General features: G+C 39.5%; 1 protein-coding gene and 1 pseudogene across 7 annotated transcripts in view; both read left to right on the forward strand.

Annotated features, from left to right (window-relative positions):
* Nucleotides 1–22,519, forward strand: part of Unc80 (unc-80 homolog, NALCN channel complex subunit) — a 206,871-nt gene that overhangs the window by 152,297 nt on the left and 32,055 nt on the right. For all 7 annotated transcript variants that reach the window (XM_047544569.1, XM_047544573.1, XM_047544570.1 and 4 more), the window contains 11 exons: nt 271–360; nt 1,109–1,210; nt 2,922–3,102; nt 4,155–4,423; nt 5,991–6,125; nt 7,333–7,471; nt 8,095–8,191; nt 11,741–11,911; nt 15,442–15,534; nt 16,850–16,885; nt 17,266–17,484. In XM_047544569.1, coding sequence (XP_047400525.1) covers nt 271–360; nt 1,109–1,210; nt 2,922–3,102; nt 4,155–4,423; nt 5,991–6,125; nt 7,333–7,471; nt 8,095–8,191; nt 11,741–11,911; nt 15,442–15,534; nt 16,850–16,885; nt 17,266–17,484 — 1,532 coding nt within the window. The remainder of the gene's footprint in view (nt 1–270; nt 361–1,108; nt 1,211–2,921; nt 3,103–4,154; nt 4,424–5,990; nt 6,126–7,332; nt 7,472–8,094; nt 8,192–11,740; nt 11,912–15,441; nt 15,535–16,849; nt 16,886–17,265; nt 17,485–22,519) is intronic.
* Nucleotides 17,883–22,430, forward strand: LOC124981324 (nascent polypeptide-associated complex subunit alpha-like; annotated as a pseudogene).

The following is a 22,519-nucleotide window of genomic DNA, read 5'->3' on the forward strand; positions in this document are numbered from 1 at the left end:
CAGTCCATCACTCAATCTGAATTATAAGTGAACATCTTTGGGCACTGTGATAGCAGACAGTTTACATTACATAATTAATCTTTATTGCATCATTTTTGTATAATTCTCTATGAATATATACTCTCACATATACATATATAATACATACTTTTTAAAAAGTCCTTACAAGAAATTATCTTGTTTTTTCAATATTTGTGTCTTCTATTTTATTAACTAGCAAATAATATGTTCCTGATAAACACATATTAAAATTTGTTGCTATTGTTCTAGGAGTGTCTGGAGTTTTTCAACATCCCTGAGTCCCAGTCGACACATTATTTCCTGATGGATAAGCGATGGAATCTTATCCACTACAATAAGGTGAGACTGCAGTAAAGATGCTTGTGTTTTGTGCCAAAGGTTCAAAGTGCCTTTCATAGGCACAGCTGGCACTGAGGGAGGCTTGTCGTTTGGAGGTGCGGAGTGTGGCCTCTTGGGTCTGTGTGACTTTGGATGGGTTGCTTTACCTTTCTGTCCTTCAGTGCCCTTTGTAATGTGAAGGTGATGATAGTTTCTGCATGAGGCCAGTTGTTATAATGGAAGGAGGTAAGCCAGGTAAGGCACATGGTTATTCACCATAATTATGTCAAAGTAAAAGATTAAGTCACCCTTATAGTAACTGTGTGTGTCTGTTGAGATTTTTAATGCCGTTCTCGGTTATTTTTCTATGTTAAACATGGCCATGGTGACCTGCTCTCATAAGCCAAAGGCCCCTCAGGATGACCTTTTGGTGACCTTCTCCTTCCAGAATGTCCTCTAGTATGTTGCCTCTGGTTGCTTCGCCCCTAACATGGCACCCAGTGCCTGGAAAGGGCACCCCACCTGGATGGGTCGAAGCTTTTCTAAGCAGGGGTTTGACGTCTCTGTTTTGTCTAGTTTTGGTCTTCCCTTTCTTTCTTTCTTTCTTTTTTTCTTTCCTTTTTTCTTTATAATTCAAAGCATAAAATTAGGAAGACCCAAAACCATTAGGAAACAAATGAACTTCTTTGTTTGACCTTTGGGTAAAGAGGAAATGAGTAAAATTTAACCATTTTAAGTCTTTTTCTCTCTTTTTGTGTAATCCACACAGACCTATGTTCGAGATATTTATCCCTTCCGGAGGTCAGTATCTCCACAGCTGAATCTTGTACACATGCGTCCAGAGAAGGGACAGGAGCTCATTCAGAAACAGGTGTCTGACCACTCATTTCTACCCTATGTTGTCACGTCATTGGAACAGATCATCTGTGAATGTGTTGCCCACCCTGAGCTTCCTTCTTGTGATCCTCTCTGGAAAGAATGGAAGAATGACCTTGTTCAATAGATTGTTCCCAAAACAGTGTGTTACATGTTATAAATTGGATGGTGTATAGGCATTAAGAAAAAATCATGTAGAATAATGCTGTGATGAATTATTGGATATAAGTAATAGAAATCCTCTGATTTATTTACCCACTCATTTCTGAGTATGATATTCATTTCATATTTTTGTGAAACAGGTTTAGAAGTACTTACACTGTAGCCACTAGATCAGTACCTCAGAAGTTTCCACCATCATAAAAAAAAAAGTAAAAGGGATCAATATTGTTATTCCTGAAAAAAGCATTGAACTAAGGATCAGAGATTGTATTCCGTTCCAGCTCTGCCACTGACCAGGGATATGATCTTAATATTGTTTCTTAAAACACAGACAAAATCAAGTAGTTGTCTTTAGGTTTAAGATTGAAGATCAGAATAATATTCACATATATAACCTCAAATCAGACTTTGACCTTAAAGAAACTCTCCATTCTTCATGCAAAATATGCTTTAGTACACAATTCTAAAGTCAATACAGTTTTAATATTGTCTATGTATTAATTTTTTTTAAATAAGAATTTCAGGACACTTGATCATGTCATTTGTTTTTCTGCACATGTCAAGGATAGTAACTGGACTTGAAACCATCCAAAAATATTTTCATGTGCTTCTTAAGTCATTTTAAGCAAAATAGTTACTATGAACTACCTAAATTACTTTTGAAAGAAAGAAAACACTGAATGTGTTGCAAGGTGTGAGGTGTTGGGCAAAAATGAAAAATTTTATATAAACAACTTCTAAAACTTTTTCACCCAAACAATCCCAGACAGAGGATAATCAATAATCAATAAAAACATAATCAATATTGGTGCTCCACTTGTGTGTATTTACCATGCTTAAGAAAATATTTTAAAAACGTATTTCAAAAAAGTGCCATGAAATGAGACTCTCTCTGCATACTTCAAGTTGGAATCTTAAGGCTTTAAAATTCCCCAGAGAGATGATAATATGGATGCCTATGGTTCTAGCTCAGGATTTCCCTCTACAGCTGCTTATTACTTATGATAAGCATCCCACTGCCCACTTGATCATCAAGAGAAATGAAACTAAGGGAAAGAACCAAGAGTCCCATGTGCATGTGCATGCCACCTAAACTCAGGGACAAAGGACACCAATTAGGGCCCATGAACTTTGATCTCAAGATAGGTATTTCCTGATTCCATTTCAGTCTTTTTAAGAGACAAACCCAGAACTGCCAGTAAACAGTTTAAGGCACTGGAGGAAATTGTGTAAGCAATTGAAACCCAGAAAGAGAAGATCGTCCACATTTGACACCCACTTTTTGGAATACTAAACTGTCTTGACAATGCTGTCTTCTGCTCCTCCAGGCTGCACTCTGTGAGAAACTGCCTTCTGCAGAGCAAACAGGAGCAGAGACTGAGCGTCTATGAAGTGTTGTCTGTTTTCTATGTGATAAAGTAAAAAGCACCTCTCCCTCATTCTGCTTTTTCTTTTTCATCTTATCAACCCAATTTTTTACTCCAGTTTCTTCATTCTGCAATTCAGAAGTTCCTAATCCTGCTCCTGCTTTCCTTTCGTGCTAGGTGTTCACGCGGAAGTTGGAGGAAGTGGGGCGGGTGCTTTTTCTCATCTCCCTCACCCAGAAGATCCCCACGGCCCACAAACAGTCCCACGTCTCCATGCTTCAAGAAGACCTTCTCCGCCTGCCCTCGTTCCCTCGAAGTGCCATAGACGCCGAGTTCTCACTCTTCAGTGATCCTCAAGGTATCAGGCAGGACAAAGCCTTTCCTCCCAAGGGCTTTTCCACACATCCTTGCTTTGCCCCCACTGGGAGAGCAGCTTTATGAGCAGACAGTTCTGGGAACCTGTGGTTCTCAAACCTGAATGTGCACCAGAATCATCAATCAGGATGACCTGTTAAAACTCTCATTGCTGAGCCCCGTTCTCCACCTATGAGTGAACTCCAGGAAGGGGCCCAAACTTGCCCCCCAGGCAGTGATGCTGCCATTCCAAGCACTAAACTTGGAGAGCAGTACTCAAGGTGAATGGTAAGGAAGCCGTGTGGGGTTGGTGGTAGGGAGGGGAGTCCCTACACAAAACAAGGATGTATATGAAGTTCAGAAAGGCAGAACTAACTGGGGGTGACAGAAATCAGAACAGTGGTTGCCTCTGGGTTAAGAAATGAACTTTCTGGAAAGGGCATGAGGGAACTTTTGGAGGTGATGAAAATTGTCTATGTATTGACCAGGTATTGGTTCCATGAATGCATATTTTGAAACTCATTGAACTCTACATTTAAGATGTGTGCATTTTATTCAAATTATATCTGAATGAAGAGACAGAGAAACAAATAGAAAGAGCCGCACTTTGGAACCCAGCTCTATTACTGTTACTAATTTGGTACCATTTACTTGAATTAGCATCTCTGTGCTTCAGTGTCCGCCTGCAGAAGGGACAGAGCAATAGTGGAAAGAGCTCCAACCTGAGAAGTGGTTAGAAGGCCAAGCACTAATCCCAGCCTGTCATTCTCTACGTTTTCTCAAAGCTTCAGCTTTTTGAGCAGGAGAGTGCTGCAGATGCCTGCGCTGGCTTGCCCACAGAGTTCAGTCAGAGTGGTGCTGATGAAAGTCCTTTGAGAGCTAGGAAGCATCATCCCATGCCAGCCACTCTGTGCTGCAAAGCCTTTTAGCAAGAGTGCTCACCCCAGAGCTGGAACAAATGGAGCACAGCAGCAGCGCCCTGGCGTTTGATCCCCTGCTTTTGCTGATGGGATTGGTGTGGACTAATTCTGTCTCTGCTGTTTCATGTTCTCACAGCTGGGAAGGAACTGTTTGGCCTTGACACACTTCAGAAAAGCTTGTGGATCCAGCTCCTGGAAGAGATGTTCCTGGGCATGCCGAGCGAATTCCCCTGGGGAGATGAAATCATGCTTTTCCTCAACGTTTTTAACGGTGCTCTGATCCTCCACCCAGAAGACAGTGCCCTGCTCAGGCAGTACGCTGCCACGGTTATCAACACTGCTGTGCACTTCAATCACCTCTTCTCTCTCAGCGGCTACCAGTGGATTCTGCCCACCATGCTGCAGGTGCCTGGAATCTCCTCTCCTAACCTGAAAAGTAACCCACAGACTGCTCATATCTAGCGGTTCCAGATCTATACAGAAACAATGCTGGGATTTTCTTCTTTTGTACCAACCAAAGGCGCCAGATGAAATCCCCCCCATACATTTTTGAGTGTTCACAATATCACATTTTGTACTGAGATTGCCAGAGTTGGTAGGTGCCTTCTCATTTCTTCTTGGCCAGTGGTTCTCAAAGTGTGGTTTCTGAACCAGCAGTGTCAACCTCACCTGGGAACTTGCTAGAAATGCACCTCCTTGAGCCCATCTCAGGACTACTGAATCAGAAATTTGGGTCGGGATCCAGTAATCGGTGTTTTTAGCAAGACCCCCCGAGTGGTTCTCACACCCTACACAGAGAACCATTGCTGTTGAGTCAAATGTATGGCAAGAGTTCTGCTGATGTTTCTCCCAAGAGATTCTCTGACCTATCTGCTCAAAGATTTCTATTACTACTAAAATTTGGTTTGATGGGATTGGAGGAGGTGAATGTAGCAGGAACAATGTCTGTTTACTAGCATTTGATATACATTCAGCTACATTTAGGAGCACTTAAGAAAATTCAGGGAGGGCCTGGGGCTGATACTAGTTCTCTACTTTTAGGGAAGTTTCAATGAAAGTTATGAAAATAATAATACATGCTTGGGCAAACAAGAATGTGCTATGGGGGCAAGAAATTTACCTTTATCACAGGACTATCTGCCTTATTTTTAAACAGTGGCAATTTTCTCTGTTTTGATAACTATTTTACTGATTACCAAAAGCAATTATGTTCATTATAAAATTCAGAAGACAAAGTTTCAACAGAAAATAGAGATCACCTACCATCCTCTTTCCCAGAGAACTGTTGTTTACACTTGTTGAAAATCCTGGCACTCTCTCCTACATACACACACACACACACACACACACACACACACACACTTGAATACTTACACGCATACACACACACTTTTTATTTTTTTTTTAATTTTTTTTTGTAGTGCTGGGGATTGAACCCAGCACCTTGTGCTTGCGAGGCAGCCAGTCTACCAACTGAGCTATATCCCTAGCCCTACACACACACTTTTTAAAAACAGAAGTTGTATTATATATTCAAATGTATAACCCATTTTTTCCCATGCAACGAAATGCCATGGGCACTTTTTCATGTCGCTGCATTTCGTTTAATGGCATCATTCACATTGTACCACAAATCCCTTAACCAATCACCATTTATGAATGATTTTTTTCAAGTTTTCCACTGTTACAATCTTGCAGCAAGCATTCTTTGATAAATATCTTTGTACATTTGCCCATTTCTTTCCTTGAGATAAATTCCTAGTCATAAACTTCCTGGGGAAAACTATATTTAGATTTTTAGAATTTTTATATATATTACCAAATTTCAGACAGGGTTGTGCCATTTTACACACCTTCTACCAGTTTATGAAATTAGTCATTTTTCTGTTTCCCCTAACTATGGAAAATTTTAAAATCAAATGCAACTTTGCACATCGCGAAGGCACTTTGTGACTGCAACATTTCCCCACAGGTGTACTCTGACTATGAAAGCAATCCCCAGTTACGTCAAGCCATCGAATTTGCCTGCCACCAGTTCTACATTCTACACCGAAAGCCCTTTGTGCTGCAGCTGTTTGCTAGTGTGGCCCCTCTCCTGGAGTTTCCTGTGAGTGAGCTCTATGGGAATAAATGAATACCAACCGATTGAAAGAAACAAAGGTTATCTACTCAGAGGTTGCAGTAGCAAGGAAGTCAGCCACCATCACGTGTGTGGCAGAGACCCCAGTGGAGACACTGGAGGGGAAGCTTTACAGTGGAAAGGTAGGGGGTTTCAGTTCTGCCTGAGGGGAGCCTGCTGGCCTGCGGAAGCTACAGGTAGGCCATCAAGAGAGTGTCTAATGGATGGTTTAGGCTGCATGTTAGCTTTCTCTAACTGAAAAGACAAAAATTTGGGAAGCCACCAGTTTTAATCAAGTCCAAGATCATTTGAGGCAAATTGTGGCAGAACTTATCATTTGTTTTCCGGGAGAGCTGGTGGTCTGACTTCCTATAAGCCTGACTTAAATCTCTCTGGTTTCCTGGGAGGGTTTTTTTTGTTTTGTTTTGCTTTGTTTTTTTTCTTTTTAGAAGTATTTTGGCTTGGTTTCTTGGGCAGCTTACTGCAGGTTGTGAGTCACAACTCTTATTTTTACACATGGCCTGGTCATGGTCAGTTTGTTTTATTAACATGTATCTCTCCCTCACCCCACGGTTCGAAGTTAAGCTCCATGAACAAGACCTTTGTCTGTTTTTATGTTTGTTCGTTTTTAGTTGTTGTTTGGTTTTATTTCTGGGTTTTGGTTTTGTTTTGCTATAACCTCAGTGGACAGAATACTTTCAGGCACATAGGAATTTAAGAAAGAATTATTATTTTAATGACTGGATCAATTTAATTTTAAATAGACATGAAATGGCAAGTATCTCTATTTTGGAGATCTATTATTAAACAAGCCTATGAACTTGATTTAAAATACGTATCTGTTCCCCAAACATGTTTCAAGTATTCAACCAATTATGGAAATTTTAGTTTTACCCTCTTAATACTGCAGGTGACATTGGCATGAACTTTTCTAACAGGTCACGTATTGCTATATTTTACAAGTGTTTGCAACCATCTTTTTGTACTAGGTTAGCATTTAATAGATTCCCTAAAACTCAGGTGTACCACTCCAAAATCAGGTTCCAGCATTGTTGGATGCAGAATTATCTAAGCTGAATTTCAGGTAGTATTATAATTGTTATTGCTGACAGTGTTTATGGAACTTGGTCTCCTGGTCAACCATAGTACCACTGAGGTAGGAGTCAATTAACTAAAATTATATGTCTTTATACAGGATGCTGCCAATAATGGACCCAACAAAGGTGTGTCAGCTCAGTGCCTGTTCGACTTGCTACAGTCCCTGGAAGGAGAGACCACTGACATACTAGACATCCTAGAACTGGTTAAAGCTGAGAAGCCTCTCAAGTCATTAGGTAATGCAAAACTTCCCTTGGCATTTTTTTCTCATTGTAATTGTTTATATATGTATATGCACACACACTGCACATTGATAGAACTAAAACAGTACAAATAAATGGAACAGTGGTATACATTGAATGAGTCGTTTTTTTTTTTTTTCTTACATTTCTTGTGACTCCTAAAGAGCAACATGAAAATCATACTAAAATGATGTTCAATAGACTACTCTTCTAAGACTGCAGTTTTCAGAAGCTTGTGTTATCTTGAGGAACTCTAAGTAAATAATCCTCCAAGTGGTCTTTTAGTATAATACAATGTCTAGAATTAGACATAATTCAAAGATAAAGCTTCATGTTTCTTAGACCTTTCAAATGCCTTAAGTGATTTTAGTAGGTGAGATGGTTAAAACTACCCCCCCTAAAAATTGCCTTCATTCTTCATTCACTTATTCAGAAGTAAAAAACAAAATTTCAGTCCCTTTACATGAAGAAATTAACAGTTTTCACAGCTTAGGAATAAAATAGAACAAAGAAAAGGCTACAAAATAAAGCTGAAAAAGCAATGTTAAGAGTGGTAAACTCCATTATCCACGGTGGAATCTGTTCTGACTGTGAGCACTGACTCTTTATCCTCTTAGATTTCTGCTATGGAAATGAAGATCTGACCTTTTCTATCAGTGAAGCCATTAAGCTCTGTGTCACTGTGGTGGCATATGCTCCCGAATCATTTAGGAGGTAACTATAACCCACTATTCCGTGTCACGTGATAAGTAAGTATAGCAAAGGAAATAAAATGTTTTGAATATATGGCTTATGTTTGGGTTATTTGTTTGTAACATTCTAGCAAGTAATGTTTTAAAAACTAAATTTAGGAACCGTCATAGCAAAAATGCTGGAAAGTATTATAAATCCTCATTAATTTGAAATCCCTTCATTTAGAATTTATGCAGCAGCTAAGATGTTTAATCTTGCTAGAAAATATTTTCCTTTCATGTAATACAAATTAGTAGCAAACAAAATTTCATAGTAGGTTTTTAAACCATTTATGAAAACTCCTTTCAAGGAGCAATAAGACCACCTGTCACTCAAAGGACAAGAATATAAATCTTCTCTTCCATTTTGCCAAGTGCAAGGAGCCAGAGGACTCACATGAAAAGTGAGTCACCCTGCCAGGCATGGTGGTGCATGACTGTCATCCCACCGGCTCTGGAGGCCGAGGCAGGGAGATCACAAGTTCAAGGACAGCCCCAGCAACTCAGCAAGATTCTAAGCATCGTAGCAAGACCCTGTCTCAAAATAAAAAATAAAAAGTGCTGGGGATGTGGCTCAGTGGTAAAGCAACCCCAGGTTTGATCCCTGGTACCAAAAAACGAAAAAAAGGAAAGAAAAAGGTGAGTCATCCCAATTCCAGGATGTTGTTTCTGATCTAAGAATCTCATCCCTCTTTTCTAAGTCCTACTGTGTGAGCAAACTCTCTAGAGAGAAAGGAAGAGCCAGGTTGATTATACTCAGAATATTTTATCCACTGTCCCCTTAAGCAAGTCATTTCTTCTCACTCAGAACAGAAGGGATAAAGGGCCAAGAGGAACCAGGATGTATATGAATTGACCTCTCTTCACTGGAAGGAAGCTTGAGGAATGAGTGAACAATGTCTTCCTCAACATTCCTAGCGTTTTGTCATCTTTAACAATAGGGATTAAACGTCTGCCTGTGGTTAGCGAGGAGTGTGTGGCTATGGCTTCAGGAGGGAAATCTGCAGTCCATAAGGATGGACCTGCTCCCATGTTCCTGCTGTTTCCATTATATCAGCTCCAGAAAAGGGTATGGGGTGGACCAATACCCCGCATTTATTCCGAATCTGCTGTGCTTCTGAATGTAAAAATGTATTTCTTATTCCATTTGCTATTGTGTGTCCAAGTACATTGTTAATGGGATGCTTCAGAGGTTTGCACTGAGATTACATGACGACATGAAGACACTGCAATAATGAAATGCATGACATTTCTCTAATATTAAAATGTTAGCAACAGAGAGAACTGACAAGTTTGGCTAAAAAGTTCTTCCATTACCAAATTCCCAGTGAGACCTGAAATTCTCTTTCAAGTTAAAATTCAAACACATTGGAATCAAAAGGAATTAGAGTTCACAATCAAATTGCCTTATTGTGAGTTAAAGACCAAAGCCCAATATTAGGTTTTAAGATTGGTTAATAAATTGATCCTCCTAAATTCCCATATGGCTCAGGCTGAACCAAAGGGCTTTTTGATTCCTGGGCAGAGTCAAGGTTTCTTAAGTAGCTGTTCCCTGGGATATTCTTACAAGATTTCTTTATTTGTAACACCAAGTCCTTCTCGTACTTAAATTATGCTTAAGTAAATGTATTTCATACAGGTATAACATTCATATAAAAGTTTAAAAAATCATGATTTTACAGTTGAGTAAATGTTCATAGAGTTATCACATCTGTGTAAATACAACTCAGATAAAAAAGAAATCAGATAGGGCCAGGTGCAGTGGCACATTCCCATAATCCCACCTTGAAAGGCTAAGAGATGAAGATTGCAAGGTAGAGGCCAGCTTCAACGTCTTTGCCAGGCCCTGTCTCAAAAATAAAATGGTCTGGGGATGTTAAAGTGCCCCTGAGTCCAATTTGCAGTACAAGAAATATATATATGTACATATATGTTTTTATGTATCTGATATATATACATATACATACATACATATACACCACTATCTCCATTTCCAGCATGATAAATCTAAATCAGCTTTGCCTCCTTTTGAACTCTATAAGTGAATTATTATAGTAGGTACTTTTTAAGATCTGACTTCTGTTATTCAATATTATTTCATTCATATAATCATATAATGTATAACTACAGTTTTTTTTCTTTTTCATTCACCTATAATATTCCATTGTGTGTCTGTGCCAAAATTTGTTCAGTTCTTCTCTTTGCCAACAGATTTTGTTTTGGATATAGTTTGAAGCTATTATGAATAATGCTGCAGTGAACATTTTTGTGTTTCTTTATGCATACACATGTACAGTGTGCATTTCTGTGGGTGGAAATGCTTTGCTAGGTTATGGAGTATGCATATATTTAGCTTTAGTAGATTCTACCAGAAAGGTTTCCAAAGTGGCCGTGTTGATTTTCACTCCTGTCAGTGGTGTGTGAGTGCTCTTTACAAACTGGCAAATGCCTGGAGAAAAATGTTGTACAGACATTCTGCATGACTAAATAAGCTTCCTTTTCTCCAGCAACCTAGTATTTCCAGAAGATACCTGGCAACCTTAGCGTCTGACACCTTCAATAATTAAAAAAAAAAAAAAAATGTTTTTGCTCAGCCTTCTAGTAAGGCAATTACTAGTACTGCAACAGGTACTTCTTAACAGGGACTTCTCACCTCCTTTTTTAAGTTGTCAAAGAGATAGGCCTCAAAAAGAGTCTCATAGCTCTGATTCCATATCCATCAATTTTCTGAAAATTTCCATTTCCTGTGTCAAGAGCACTTATTCTAGGTACAGTTATACAATCAGAAACCCATACTCCATATTGATAAGTATTATAGCAGAAACCAACTGATGTCTATAGGAAGGAGAGTGGACCGAAGTCTTGATTTTGGGTTCTCTAGAATATCAGCCAGTCAATATTGTGTTCTAGAACCCACAGCTTATCAAATTTAAGCTCCCTTGGGACAATGTTCTAAAAAAGATTTATGTTAATGTTGTGCACATGCAGTATTAGAGGGAAAATCTGCCTTGCCTAAAACTACTTATTTTCCGTCTCCCCTCTGAGATGATGTTTCTGACACTGCAGGACTTCACTGAGTGGGTACTATCCAGGAGCAGTGTCCACTCACTCTACTAAGTAGGCATCGCCAGACCACATCACTGTGGCAGTTGCCAGACTCTAATTATAAAATTGCACAAGCTTTAAGAAGCCAGTCTCCAAGAAAATGTGAACTGTCTCAAAATTGTTTCAGCCAGAAAATCACTCTCAGCAAGTTCCTGAATCACTGAGGATTCTGAGGCCTGTTTCTCAGAATGGACTAAGTTCCACTAATTTTCATTATGCTATCCTTGTGGTTATTAGAAAAAATGGCCAGTTCTCCCAACTAGATCACATGCTTCCTTACGATTTTAACTACTCTTGATTTGAGTGGGGTGAGAAGGAGGCTTAGAATTCTTCATCTCTCTAGAGTTTTTTTCCATGCTCCTAAATTGACACAGTCCCCAAGAGTAGAATGTTAAGTGTGACTTGGTTTTCTTTCTGTTGCTGACAGTCTTCAGATGCTGATGGTCTTGGAAGCTTTAGTTCCCTGTTACCTACAAAAGCTAAAGAGGCAGACATCACAGGTGGAGACAGTACCTGCTGCCCGAGAGGAGATTGCTGCCACAGCTGCTCTTGCAACATCCTTACAAGCCCTTTTGTACAGTGTGGAAGTCCTTACCAGGTAATCCAATTGGCAGAAATATCCACAGCCTTAAGCCATATGTACCCATTGAAAAGATGAAGAAAAAAAATGTGGTAAATAAAAATCTCCAGAACTCAGTATTTGTTTACAGATACCTATCATTTTTTTTTCCACTTACTGACTCAATTCTCCATGACTTATAACCTCACAGAGTTCTTAAGTTATCTGGATAAATAGTGCGAAGTACTCAGCAGTAGTAGTGATACTAATATTCCTATCATGATTGCTAAACACACAATCGCGTACAGCTTGCTAACCTTCTATGACAGTTTAAGCCCAGTTGTAAACAAATGTTTTGTAAGAAGGCCAACCTGGTGAACATGAAAATATGATCTACATTTTATTAGCTATTATTTTATGAGACATGAAAGGTCTGCAATTCCAACTTATCATTCTTTTATTATTTTACTGTTTGTGAAGAGTTGTGGGTTTTTACTATAACTTTACAAACTGCATAACAAATATAAATGGCAGAATGTGACTCTAATGCCAGAATTGACCAATTATTTGTGCAACAGGACTAAAAACAGCTGGGAGAGAGGGCTTGAGAGATTTGGGGAATGGGAAGGCAAAATTGGCACCAGAGTTCAGCCATAATCGAAGTTCCTGAAGTGAGTACTGTCAGAAGATTCTTGGGTGCAGAAGCATAAGAAACTGAGCCATCATATGGCAAGGAAGGGCCAGGAGGCAGGAGGTGGGTGGGACAAGAGGTAGAATTAGAATGGGGTCAGTGGACTCAGGACACCAGGCATATACTTGACTTTCCTTCTACCTCCCCTCTAAATTAGCTGGAAGGAGATCTTCTTCCCCAAGGTGCGGATGGGGAAGTCTTCCTGGGTTTGTCTTTGCTCCTTCATTCCATCCTGCTGTTCTGTGTGTCCTTAGCCCAAAATTCTCTCTCTGGTGTGAAGTGTAGCCATGCTACAACTTGGGTGAACCCCAGAAACATCATGCTAAGTAAAGAAGCTGGACGCAAAAGGTCACACACCATATGATTCCTTTTGTATGAGGTGTCCAGAGTAGTCACACCCACTCAGACAGGAAGCAGACTAGTGGTTGCTGGGGGCTGAGGGGAGGAGATAATGGGAAGTGACTGCTACTGGATGCAGTTTCCTTTTGGGTGATAAAAATGTCCTGAAACTAGACAGTGGTGATGTTTGTACCGCATCATGCATCTACTAAATGCCACTGTTATGTACACTTTTAAATGGTTAAAATGGTTAAAATTTTATGTATGTATATCATACCACAATAAAATTGCTATAAAAAAGTGAAAAAAATTTTTTTCTCTGAGTTACCTCCACCTCACTCCACAAAAGTTACCAACTGCCCATCCCCATCTTGTTGGCAAGAGGGCCAAGGGCTAACCAAAGTCCTTTAGTCCAGGGAAGGCTTTGTCACCATACAACAGCAAGAGAGAGGGAGTGGGACTGTTGTTCATGAATTTCAATATATTTGACTTCTAATCATGAACCACACTGCTAACCTAAGCAGGCAGAATATAGCCCCAAAACCTGATGATCATCCTGAAATGCTCATATAGAAAGCAGTGGGCCAGAAATTGGGACAGATTGCTTTCCAATAACAAATAGGCCCAATGCTTTGCTGATAGTTTCATCAAAGTCCTGGGAAGAACATCCTAAAGAGACATACATGACTTTACACTCTTCCTCTGTACCCATCTACCAGCCCCTTTCTGCAACAAGACGAGAGAAAAGTGGTCAATTTTCCCTAAATGCCACTTTAGCTATTTCTCCTCATATTACATAACGTTGGTCCTTTCTTCCTTTCTATTCCTTTTTATAAAAATAAGTCAACTAAGTTATCCACAATTGACTTACCCAAAATCCCATGAAGACTTATGGATGAAATTCTGGCATTTCAGATGATATGAACGTAAGTATTCCAGTACATTCAATATTTTTTGTGCGTGGAATAGAAGACTAGTCTCATTGGTAGGTAGTGTGTACCACAAAATCGACTTTGTTGTTTTTACAAAAAGAAAATGAGAATCCCCTGCACTTCCATGCTCTCTTTATCTCATGAAGAAGGAATTTGACAGTTTATAGAGGTATTATGTGAGTAAATACATTATGTGTATTCATTTTCTACTATTGTATAATATATTACCACAAACAGAGGCTTAAATAGAAAACCCATTTATTATCTCTCAGTTCTGCAGGTCGGAGGTCCCAGGCAGCATCAGCTAGGTTCTCTGCTCAGGGTTTTGCAAAGTAGAAACTAAGGCATTGGTTAACTGAACTCTTATCTGAAGGCTGCATGGGGAAAATCCACTGCCAGGCTCATTCACGGTTTTGACAAGAATTCAGGTTCATGCAGTTCTGGTCTGAGGTCCCACTTCCTTGCTGGCTGTCAACCAGGTTCCCTGCTCTGCATTTAGAAGGCATTTGCATTCCTCTCACATTGTCCCCTTCCATCTTCCAGACAGCCATAGTGCTTGAATCCTTCTCATGCCTCCAATCTCTGCCCACGGCCAGAGAAAACCTCCACTTTTAAAGGGCTGGTGTGATGAGATTCAGCCTAGCCAGATAATCTCCCCTTTGGTTGCACAAGGTAACAAGATCGCTGGAGTAACACTTGGAAACAAAACTCTTGGAACTATCTTTAATTCCACCCACGAGATGACATGGGAAGAGATCGAGTGTGATTATTAAAAGTTTAGTAGACATACTCAGTATACAAAATATGAGAAACATAGAAGTCAGCCTTAGAGATTGCATAAAAGTAAGTGCTTTGAAAAACTACATCATCCTTCTGTGTCTCAGATACCAACATGGAAGCACATTTTACCTAATATTTCAAGTAAACCCTAAAGATTTAAAAATAAATAATTTGAATTTATCACTAATCATCAAAATTACTGTCTTAAAATAGATACAGGAGCTAGAGTTGTGGCTCAGTGGTAGAGTGCATGCCTAGCATGCGTGAGGTCCTGGGTTTGATCCTCAGCACCACATATAAAATAAAGTAAAATAAAATAAAGGTATTGTGTCCACCTACAACTAAAACAAAATGTTTTTTTAAAAAAGATACAGATTTATTCACTTTCCTGAATAGCCTAAGGTATAATCACTAGGAGGATTATTTCATTCTTTGGTGAGTTCTCAGAAAAGTAGAGCAATTGGTTATGGTATAGATGACTAAAGAAATGTGCATACCCTTGCTTTTTACTAAATTACCTGGCACCTGTAGAAATGAAGAATAAGTTCTAAACTCACACTGATCAGTACAGACTTAGTTTATCACAAGTCTTAGTTGAAGAGTCATGGTTTATTATTCAGAATCAAGAAGTAGAACTTAAATTGTGGTGTGCTTGTTGTCCATGGAATCAATGTTGCCTTTAAAGTGCCTCTTGGTACAGACTGAAAATGTGTGACAAAAAGCTCAAAGCCTGACAGACTGCTTTTTAAGATTCTAAAAATTATATGTGCTTCAGTAATTTCATCAATCTGTCCATTTCTGATGTTCTGTTCTGGCAATTGTTGCAGGCCCATGACAGCCCCCCAGATGAGCAGGTGTGATCAAGGTCACAAGGGGACCACTACAGCCAATCACACCATGTCATCTGGAGTGAACACCAGGTAATTCACTGTGCCCTCGTTTCCTACGATCTCTCAGTTTTATAAATCCTGAATTTCAGCTCTTGGGAATGAAAGAAATCCTGGAAATAGTGAATATTGATTGTGAAAAAACACCAAGGAAAAGAAAAAAAATGGGGAGCATTTAGAGTTACAAGAAAATACCAAGACTTCTTTTTAAATTGTCAAAGAGAAACCCAAAACACATAAATTGACATTTTTGTTGGTTTTGTCTGCATGATTGTGCTAGGTATCTGATCTCTACCTCCTGGGTGGTCTTTGAATTATTCCAGGGCTGTTCCATTTGCCTCCAACAAAAGGCTAATGAAACAATGATAATCAGAGGGTGGTTTCTCATTCCTGGGACAGATTTTCTGCAAACACTTCCTCCAGACTTTGATTTATGTCCTTAAATGATGCTTTCAAGTTTGTTCACTTAATGTCTTTCCATATGGTGTAACTTAGACACTGGCTGTACTAGTTAATACTTTATCTGCTTCATTCTGTGTTAACGTATAGATACCTCCAACACACACAATTGACTTCCTTCTCCAAGAAAGACTTAAGATAGTGCATACTCAAAATCAGCTTAAAATAAAGCTCTCATTCCTTAGTATGGAATAGTTAATAGAGAGATCATGAAGATAAACTGATTTTCCACTCTTTCTGAAGCATATTTTTAAGTGTATGTCATTATTTATGTAAAACTAATTCCCTGTTCATCATATATATTCATATTAAAAATAAAACAAAAATAAATTTAAACCAACTATACATTGTCTGATGTGGTGCTCAACCCATGCGTTAATCTCTTACATTAGGGTAAAAGAGTTTAAGTGATACAGAGGGACTTCTGTAGGCATATTGGGTTAGGTTTGACTACTAGATGAATTGCGCATGCGGAAGAGGAGGTCCTCTCAAGTTTAAAATCAATCAGTCAGGAAGCAATAAGTCTCCAGAATTGAAGGAAGTCAGCCACACTTCTCTCTCTGATCTACTGAAACAGAGCATATAGAACTATTCCTTAGATTTCAAAGTTTCCAGAATTTCTTTCCTTTAGTTATATTCCATGAGTTTGTATGTATTTTTTAATATTTTTCTTTATCCAAATTCTATGGCAATAAAACAGCTTTCATAGTACCTATTATGCAGTAATCAAATGAAAGAAAAAAATTTCTTATTTTAGGATTACATACTTGTGAATTTATCAAAATGTATACCTTCAAAGACCTTTTACATGAAAAAGTGTATATGAAGCCTCAGTAAAATGACTGTGTTCTTGCTCTGATAGTTATGCGGACTATTTTTCAACTCCCAGGTACCAGGAGCAAGGAGCCAAATTGCACTTTATCAGGTACAGAAAAGTTGCTCTAATTTCATACCAGTTCTGACATGTTGAGATGATTGCCTTTGGATCTGATTTACGGTTCCATTAGATTCATTGAATTGATGCATGGCATACTGTTTCTGTGTAAATCCTAGAAGTGGCAAATGTAAAATCACTGCAATTTGGGGGGGTCATCTCTTCTAGGCTGATAACGTTCTTTATCCTTCAGATGAGGTTCTCCTGGACCTTTCCCTACTAATTCCTGAATTCAGTAGGAATTTTATGTGTGTGTGTGTGTGTGTGTGTGTGTGTGTGTGTGTGTGTGTGTTTCAGTGTGATGATACTTTCCTCTCATATTTGCCACATACCCACATTTTCAAACCCCTCATTGATCTTTTTTTTCCCAGGGAAAACCTTCATTTGTTAGAGGAAGGACAGGGTCTTCCTAGAGAGGAACTGGATGAACGAATTGCTCGGGAGGAGTTCAGAAGACCCCGGGAATCCCTGCTGAATATTTGCACAGAATTCTATAAGCACTGTGGACCAAGGCTGAAGATCTTGCAGAACCTGGCTGGGGAGCCGCGGGTCACTGCCCTGGAGCTGTTGGATGTGAAGTCCCACATGAGGTACTGTTCTAGCTTTCCCTGCCTCTTAAATGTGGATATGGCTGGGGCCATGTGTACTCTGTCCACAGAATGTGTGGACACATTCAGATATTGACACCAGTGCTGAGAATCAATTAGGGTTGAGTTCCGTTTCCCCAGATGTGAGGACTGAACACCTGAGAAACGCCAAGAAAAGCATAGAAAACATGTTTTATTTAAAGGATAGAACAGAGAGATTTCTCTGCAGAGAAGGGAGCCCAGAGCTGGGTGTCCGAGGAATTGGAGGTGTCCTGCGCCTTTTGTACATTTCAGATTTCCTTTGTTCTCACTTCCTCCTTCTCCACTTGTCTTGCCTACATGACCAGGGACCAAAAGGTGGGCCAAAATGTAGGAAAGAAGCCATCCAGGGGAGCCTCTCCATGTCTACCCGAAAGGCAGGAAAGGAGCCGCCAAGGTGGTACTTCATTAGTAACCCCTATAATTCCCTGCAGGGAGGAACAATTCCCAGGAGGCAGGTAGCCGTGGCAACAGATTGGAGAAGGAGGTGGAAGGCCTTTGGAGATATTAGCGTTTGATTTCCTTCCTTTGGAACCAGCCCCCATCCATATTGAACCCAATTATTTATTATTTACAGCAACTGTCTATTTTATCCCCCAGCCTCAATATGTGTGTTGGGCTGAGATGTGGGGATTTTTATCCTTGAGGATAAAAATTAAAGATATTTGACAGGTGCAGTGAGATACACCTGTAATCCTAGTGGCTTGGGAAGCTGAGATGGGAAGATCACACATTCAAAACCAGCCTCAGCAATTCAGTGAGACTCTGTCTCTAAATAAAATACAAAATAGTGTTGGGGATGTGGCTCAGTGGTTGAGTGCCCCTGAGTTCAATCCAGCTAGCCTCCCACCCGCCAAATTAGATATTTTAAATGATTTGTTGCCTGTGACTTGGATACATATCATACTAAGCCTTCTGGTAAAGTGTACATTATAGCTACCAAAAAGAATCTCAGACCTAGCTCAGTGGTATACATCTATAATCCCAGTGACTCAGGAGGCTGAGGCAAGAGAATCATGAGTTCAAAGCCAGCCTCAGCAGTGGTGAGGTGCTAAGCAACTAAATAAAAATTAAAAAGAGCTGGGCATGTGGCTCAGTGGTTAAGCACCCTAGGGTTCAATGCCTGGTAACCCTGCCCGCCCCCCCAAAAAAAGATTCTCAGGCCAGGCCTGGTAGTCAAGGTCCATAATCCCAGGGATTTAGGAGGCTTGAGGATTGCAAGTTCTAGGCCAGCCTGGGCAATTTAGCCAGACCTGTCTCAAAATAAGGGGAAAAAAACGGTGGTGTGGAGGGGGTGGGAATGTAGCTCAGTGGTAGAGCACCCCGGGTTCAATCCCCAGTATCAAAAAAAAAAAAAGGAAAGAAAAGAGAAAAAGAAAAATATCAAGGTGGACAGAGAGAAAATATTAAGACAGGAAAGCAGAGTTTACAGATTGTCCTGTAATTTGACAACATGTATGAAGCACAGCATTTGGAGGGAAGGGACAACTGGAGTCAGAGAGGCCTGGGGCTCCCTCTAGAGGCCAAGACCTCTTAAAAGTTAAGCTAAAATTTAAGGGGTTTAGCTCAGTGCCTGGCACAGACCTTGGATACAATAAACAGACCCTGGGGATATAAAATAAAGCCCTGGTGCCCAAGATCATCACAGTCTAATGGAGGAGGCATAAAAAATAACTATAACATACTTTTTCAGGTATATAATCACCTGCATTTATTTATGTATTTATCCTTTCATAAAAGATTTGAAGCAACTTAGAAAATTAATAATGCAGAGGGTTAGAACATACAAATCAGAGTGTCAGAGCAATATAAAAAAATGAGAAGGAAGATAATTGTTTCTCTGAGAAGATTAGCACAGGGAATAGATTGTGAAATCATATTAGATGTTATGATTATGAACCATGAATTTGAGCTTTTGGATTATCAAAGCAGTGAGTGAAAAGTGATCAATTACAAAATTATTGTGTCAATAACAACCAGTTATTGGTGAAACGAAACAACCAGTTATTTGGTGAAATACTACTACATTAAAATAACAAAGAACAAGAAATATCTCCTGGTTACTGTTCGTTAGAAAGAAAGAGAGTGTTATGATAATGATGTCCTCAACAACATCCTCACAGAAGATAAAGGGTTAGTTTCACATGGCTGGATGTTTAGAAACTTGTGGTAATGTCACAATGCAGTTCAGCAAGAGCAACCAATCTGGAGTCAGGAGAACATCATTCGAGATCATATTTATTTCATGGCCTGGATCTGTAAGAGGGTAAAAGTTTACTGCCCAGGTAATAGATTATATGTGTTCTATTAATGCAATGTTGTACAATAAGCTTTGATAAAGACAGACCTGTAAGTTCTCTGGCAAAATAGAGATATTCTGTGTTGCTAAGAAGACACAAATCCAAATTGTTGCAACCCTTTACCAAGCAAAGGATATATAATTAAGGTTTGCTTTTATAAATCAAGCACACAGAAATATGGAAAAGTCAAACTAAATATATAAGTTTAGGAATTGTGGGTAATATTTAAAGGCATAAGAATGGATATTGGTTAAAGAAAAAATCTGATTTGATTTGATAAAGAGATGGAGAAATGGGATGATACAAAATTCAGGAGCTATTTGAGGGAAGAATTTGGATAGAGCCAAAGAGCTAAGAAGTAGTGCGGAAACAACCCATACTTCTGCATTTGCAAAATATATGGTTGATTACAGGGCTTTCAGGGAAAATATTCTTGATTAGATAGATTCTCTGCCCTAAAGGAATTTTTTTTTTTTTGCCTCATTTGCCCTACCCAGAGCTGTCAAAACAGTAAGATAATGAAATCTGCAATGATCTTCCTCCCTCTAACCATCTTCTTCCCTCCCCATCCTCATTTCTCTCTCTCCCTCCAAAAGGAAAGTCTCTTGTGTTCTCATGGGAAAAGACCCAGGAACTTTTTCTTTCTTTCTTTCTTTCTTTTTTTTTTAACCAAGAGACAATTCATGAGATAATACAGCAAAGACTATATGAAAAGGAAATTTTATTTCATGCTCCAAAGCAAATTCATTTTGTTCTAACTCCAGGGATTAAGGGAATTCAGGTAGTAATCTCTAAAATGACTCAAACTAAGCTCTAAGTATTATTCTCAAGCTTAACGCAGACAGTCTGATCATTTCTCCATACTTCTCGTTGCTATCTTAAAAATCATAGGGAAAAGAAAAAATTGTGTATAGATACACTGATCTATCACCCAATCTGAGAATTAAAAAGAACATGTTCTTCATGGTTCACTTAAGGGAAATAGAAAAACAAATAGATGTGTTAGCTGTTTAGAATGATTTCTTTAGAACACCTAAATTCACACACAATGTCTAGGAAAAATGTGAATATTCTATTTGAAGGGAAGACATTGGGGATGAAGAGACAGGAACGATTTCCTTTTAATGAAGGGTTGCCACGAAGAAGATGGGTTGATTTTTTGCTTCCAGAATTAATCCTATTAGAAAGAAATTAAAGGAAATGTGGGGACCTAAGAAGGAGAGCTTTTGATCGTATGGAATGCCAAAGATGAAATAAGTTGCCTTGTACAATAGTAAATTCTCTCATCCATGGAGCTGGTTGGACGAAGAGGTTGTACTGCATTCCAGGAATTAGAGAGGCAGTGGCTTGGCTGTGATTCTCCAGGCAGAGAACCTGGAGAGTTCTTCCACCACGGTTCTTTCCAGTAAGTTTGCCATCTCTCCTGTCTTTTGGAGGAGTCAACATTTCTCTTTATTATAATGCCACCATTAAATATGTGAGAAGAGGAAGAGTACAACGTTGATGTTGTACACAGTGGTACTAGTGGATCTGTATAGTGACCTCCGGTGGCAGTGAACACATAACGGGTGTGACGACAGGAATCATGTATCTATTAGAGGAAACACACATCACCTGTGAAGTACTCCGGTCAGAAAATCAAAACTGAGTCCACAGGCCTAGTCCCGACTTTTTTAACTACCAATGAAATTAAATATAGTAGGATAGATTAGATGATGTCATAGAGGTTCAGTCGTCAAACTTTAGACTATTTCTGTAGCTAATGACTCCAAAAATAAATTACAAGGTAGCACAAAAGAGTAGGGCACGCCTGTAATCCCAGCAGCTTGGGAGGCTGAGGCAGGAGGATCACTGCAGAATGTGTACAAAATGCTATCAAGAGACAATGTAGGCCAGGCTCCCTCCTGCAACAGGTGGGTCACGCTCTAGCTCGCTCTCTTTCTGCTGCCATCTTGGTCCTGTGTTCTCCGCACAAATTGCCCCAGTGAAGCCACAGAAACCATCCCTGCTACAGAGCAGGAGTTGCCACAGCCCCAAGCTGATACAGGGTCTGGAACAGATTCTGACAGTGATGAATCAGTACCAGAGCTTGAAGAACAAGATTCCACACAAGTAAGCACCCAACAAGCACAGCTGGCAGCTGCAGCTGAAATCAATGAAGAAGCAGTGAGTAAAGCAAAACAGAGTCGGAGTGAAAAGAAGGCACGGAAGGCTATGACAGAACTGGGTCTTTGACAGGTTACAGGGATTACTAGAGTCACTATCCAAAAATCTAAGAAAATCCTCTTTGTCATCACAAAACCAGATGTCTACAAAGAGTTCAGCTTCAGATACCTACACAGTTTTGAGGGAAACCAAGACTGAAGATTTATCTCAGCAAGCAGAGTTAGCAGCTGCTGAGAAATTCAAAGTTCAAGGTGAAGCTGTCTTACACATTCATGAAAACACAGACTCCAGCTGTACAAAAAGTGAGTGAAGAGGAAGAGGTGATGAAACAGGTACGAAAGTTAAGGATATAGAATTGGTCATGTCACAAGCATATGTGTCAAGCGCTGTCAGAGTCTTGAAGAACAACATATTGTAAATGCTATGATAGAATTAACAATGTAACCATCAAAGCCGGAACCTTTTTCTGGTGTTTCAAAAGGGCAGCTGCAGCTCGTTTTGAAAGTTGTACTGTTTCTATCATTAATAAAGTC

This window comes from Sciurus carolinensis, chromosome 3, assembly GCF_902686445.1.
Source record: "Sciurus carolinensis chromosome 3, mSciCar1.2, whole genome shotgun sequence".
Taxonomy (NCBI): Eukaryota; Metazoa; Chordata; class Mammalia; order Rodentia; family Sciuridae; genus Sciurus; species Sciurus carolinensis.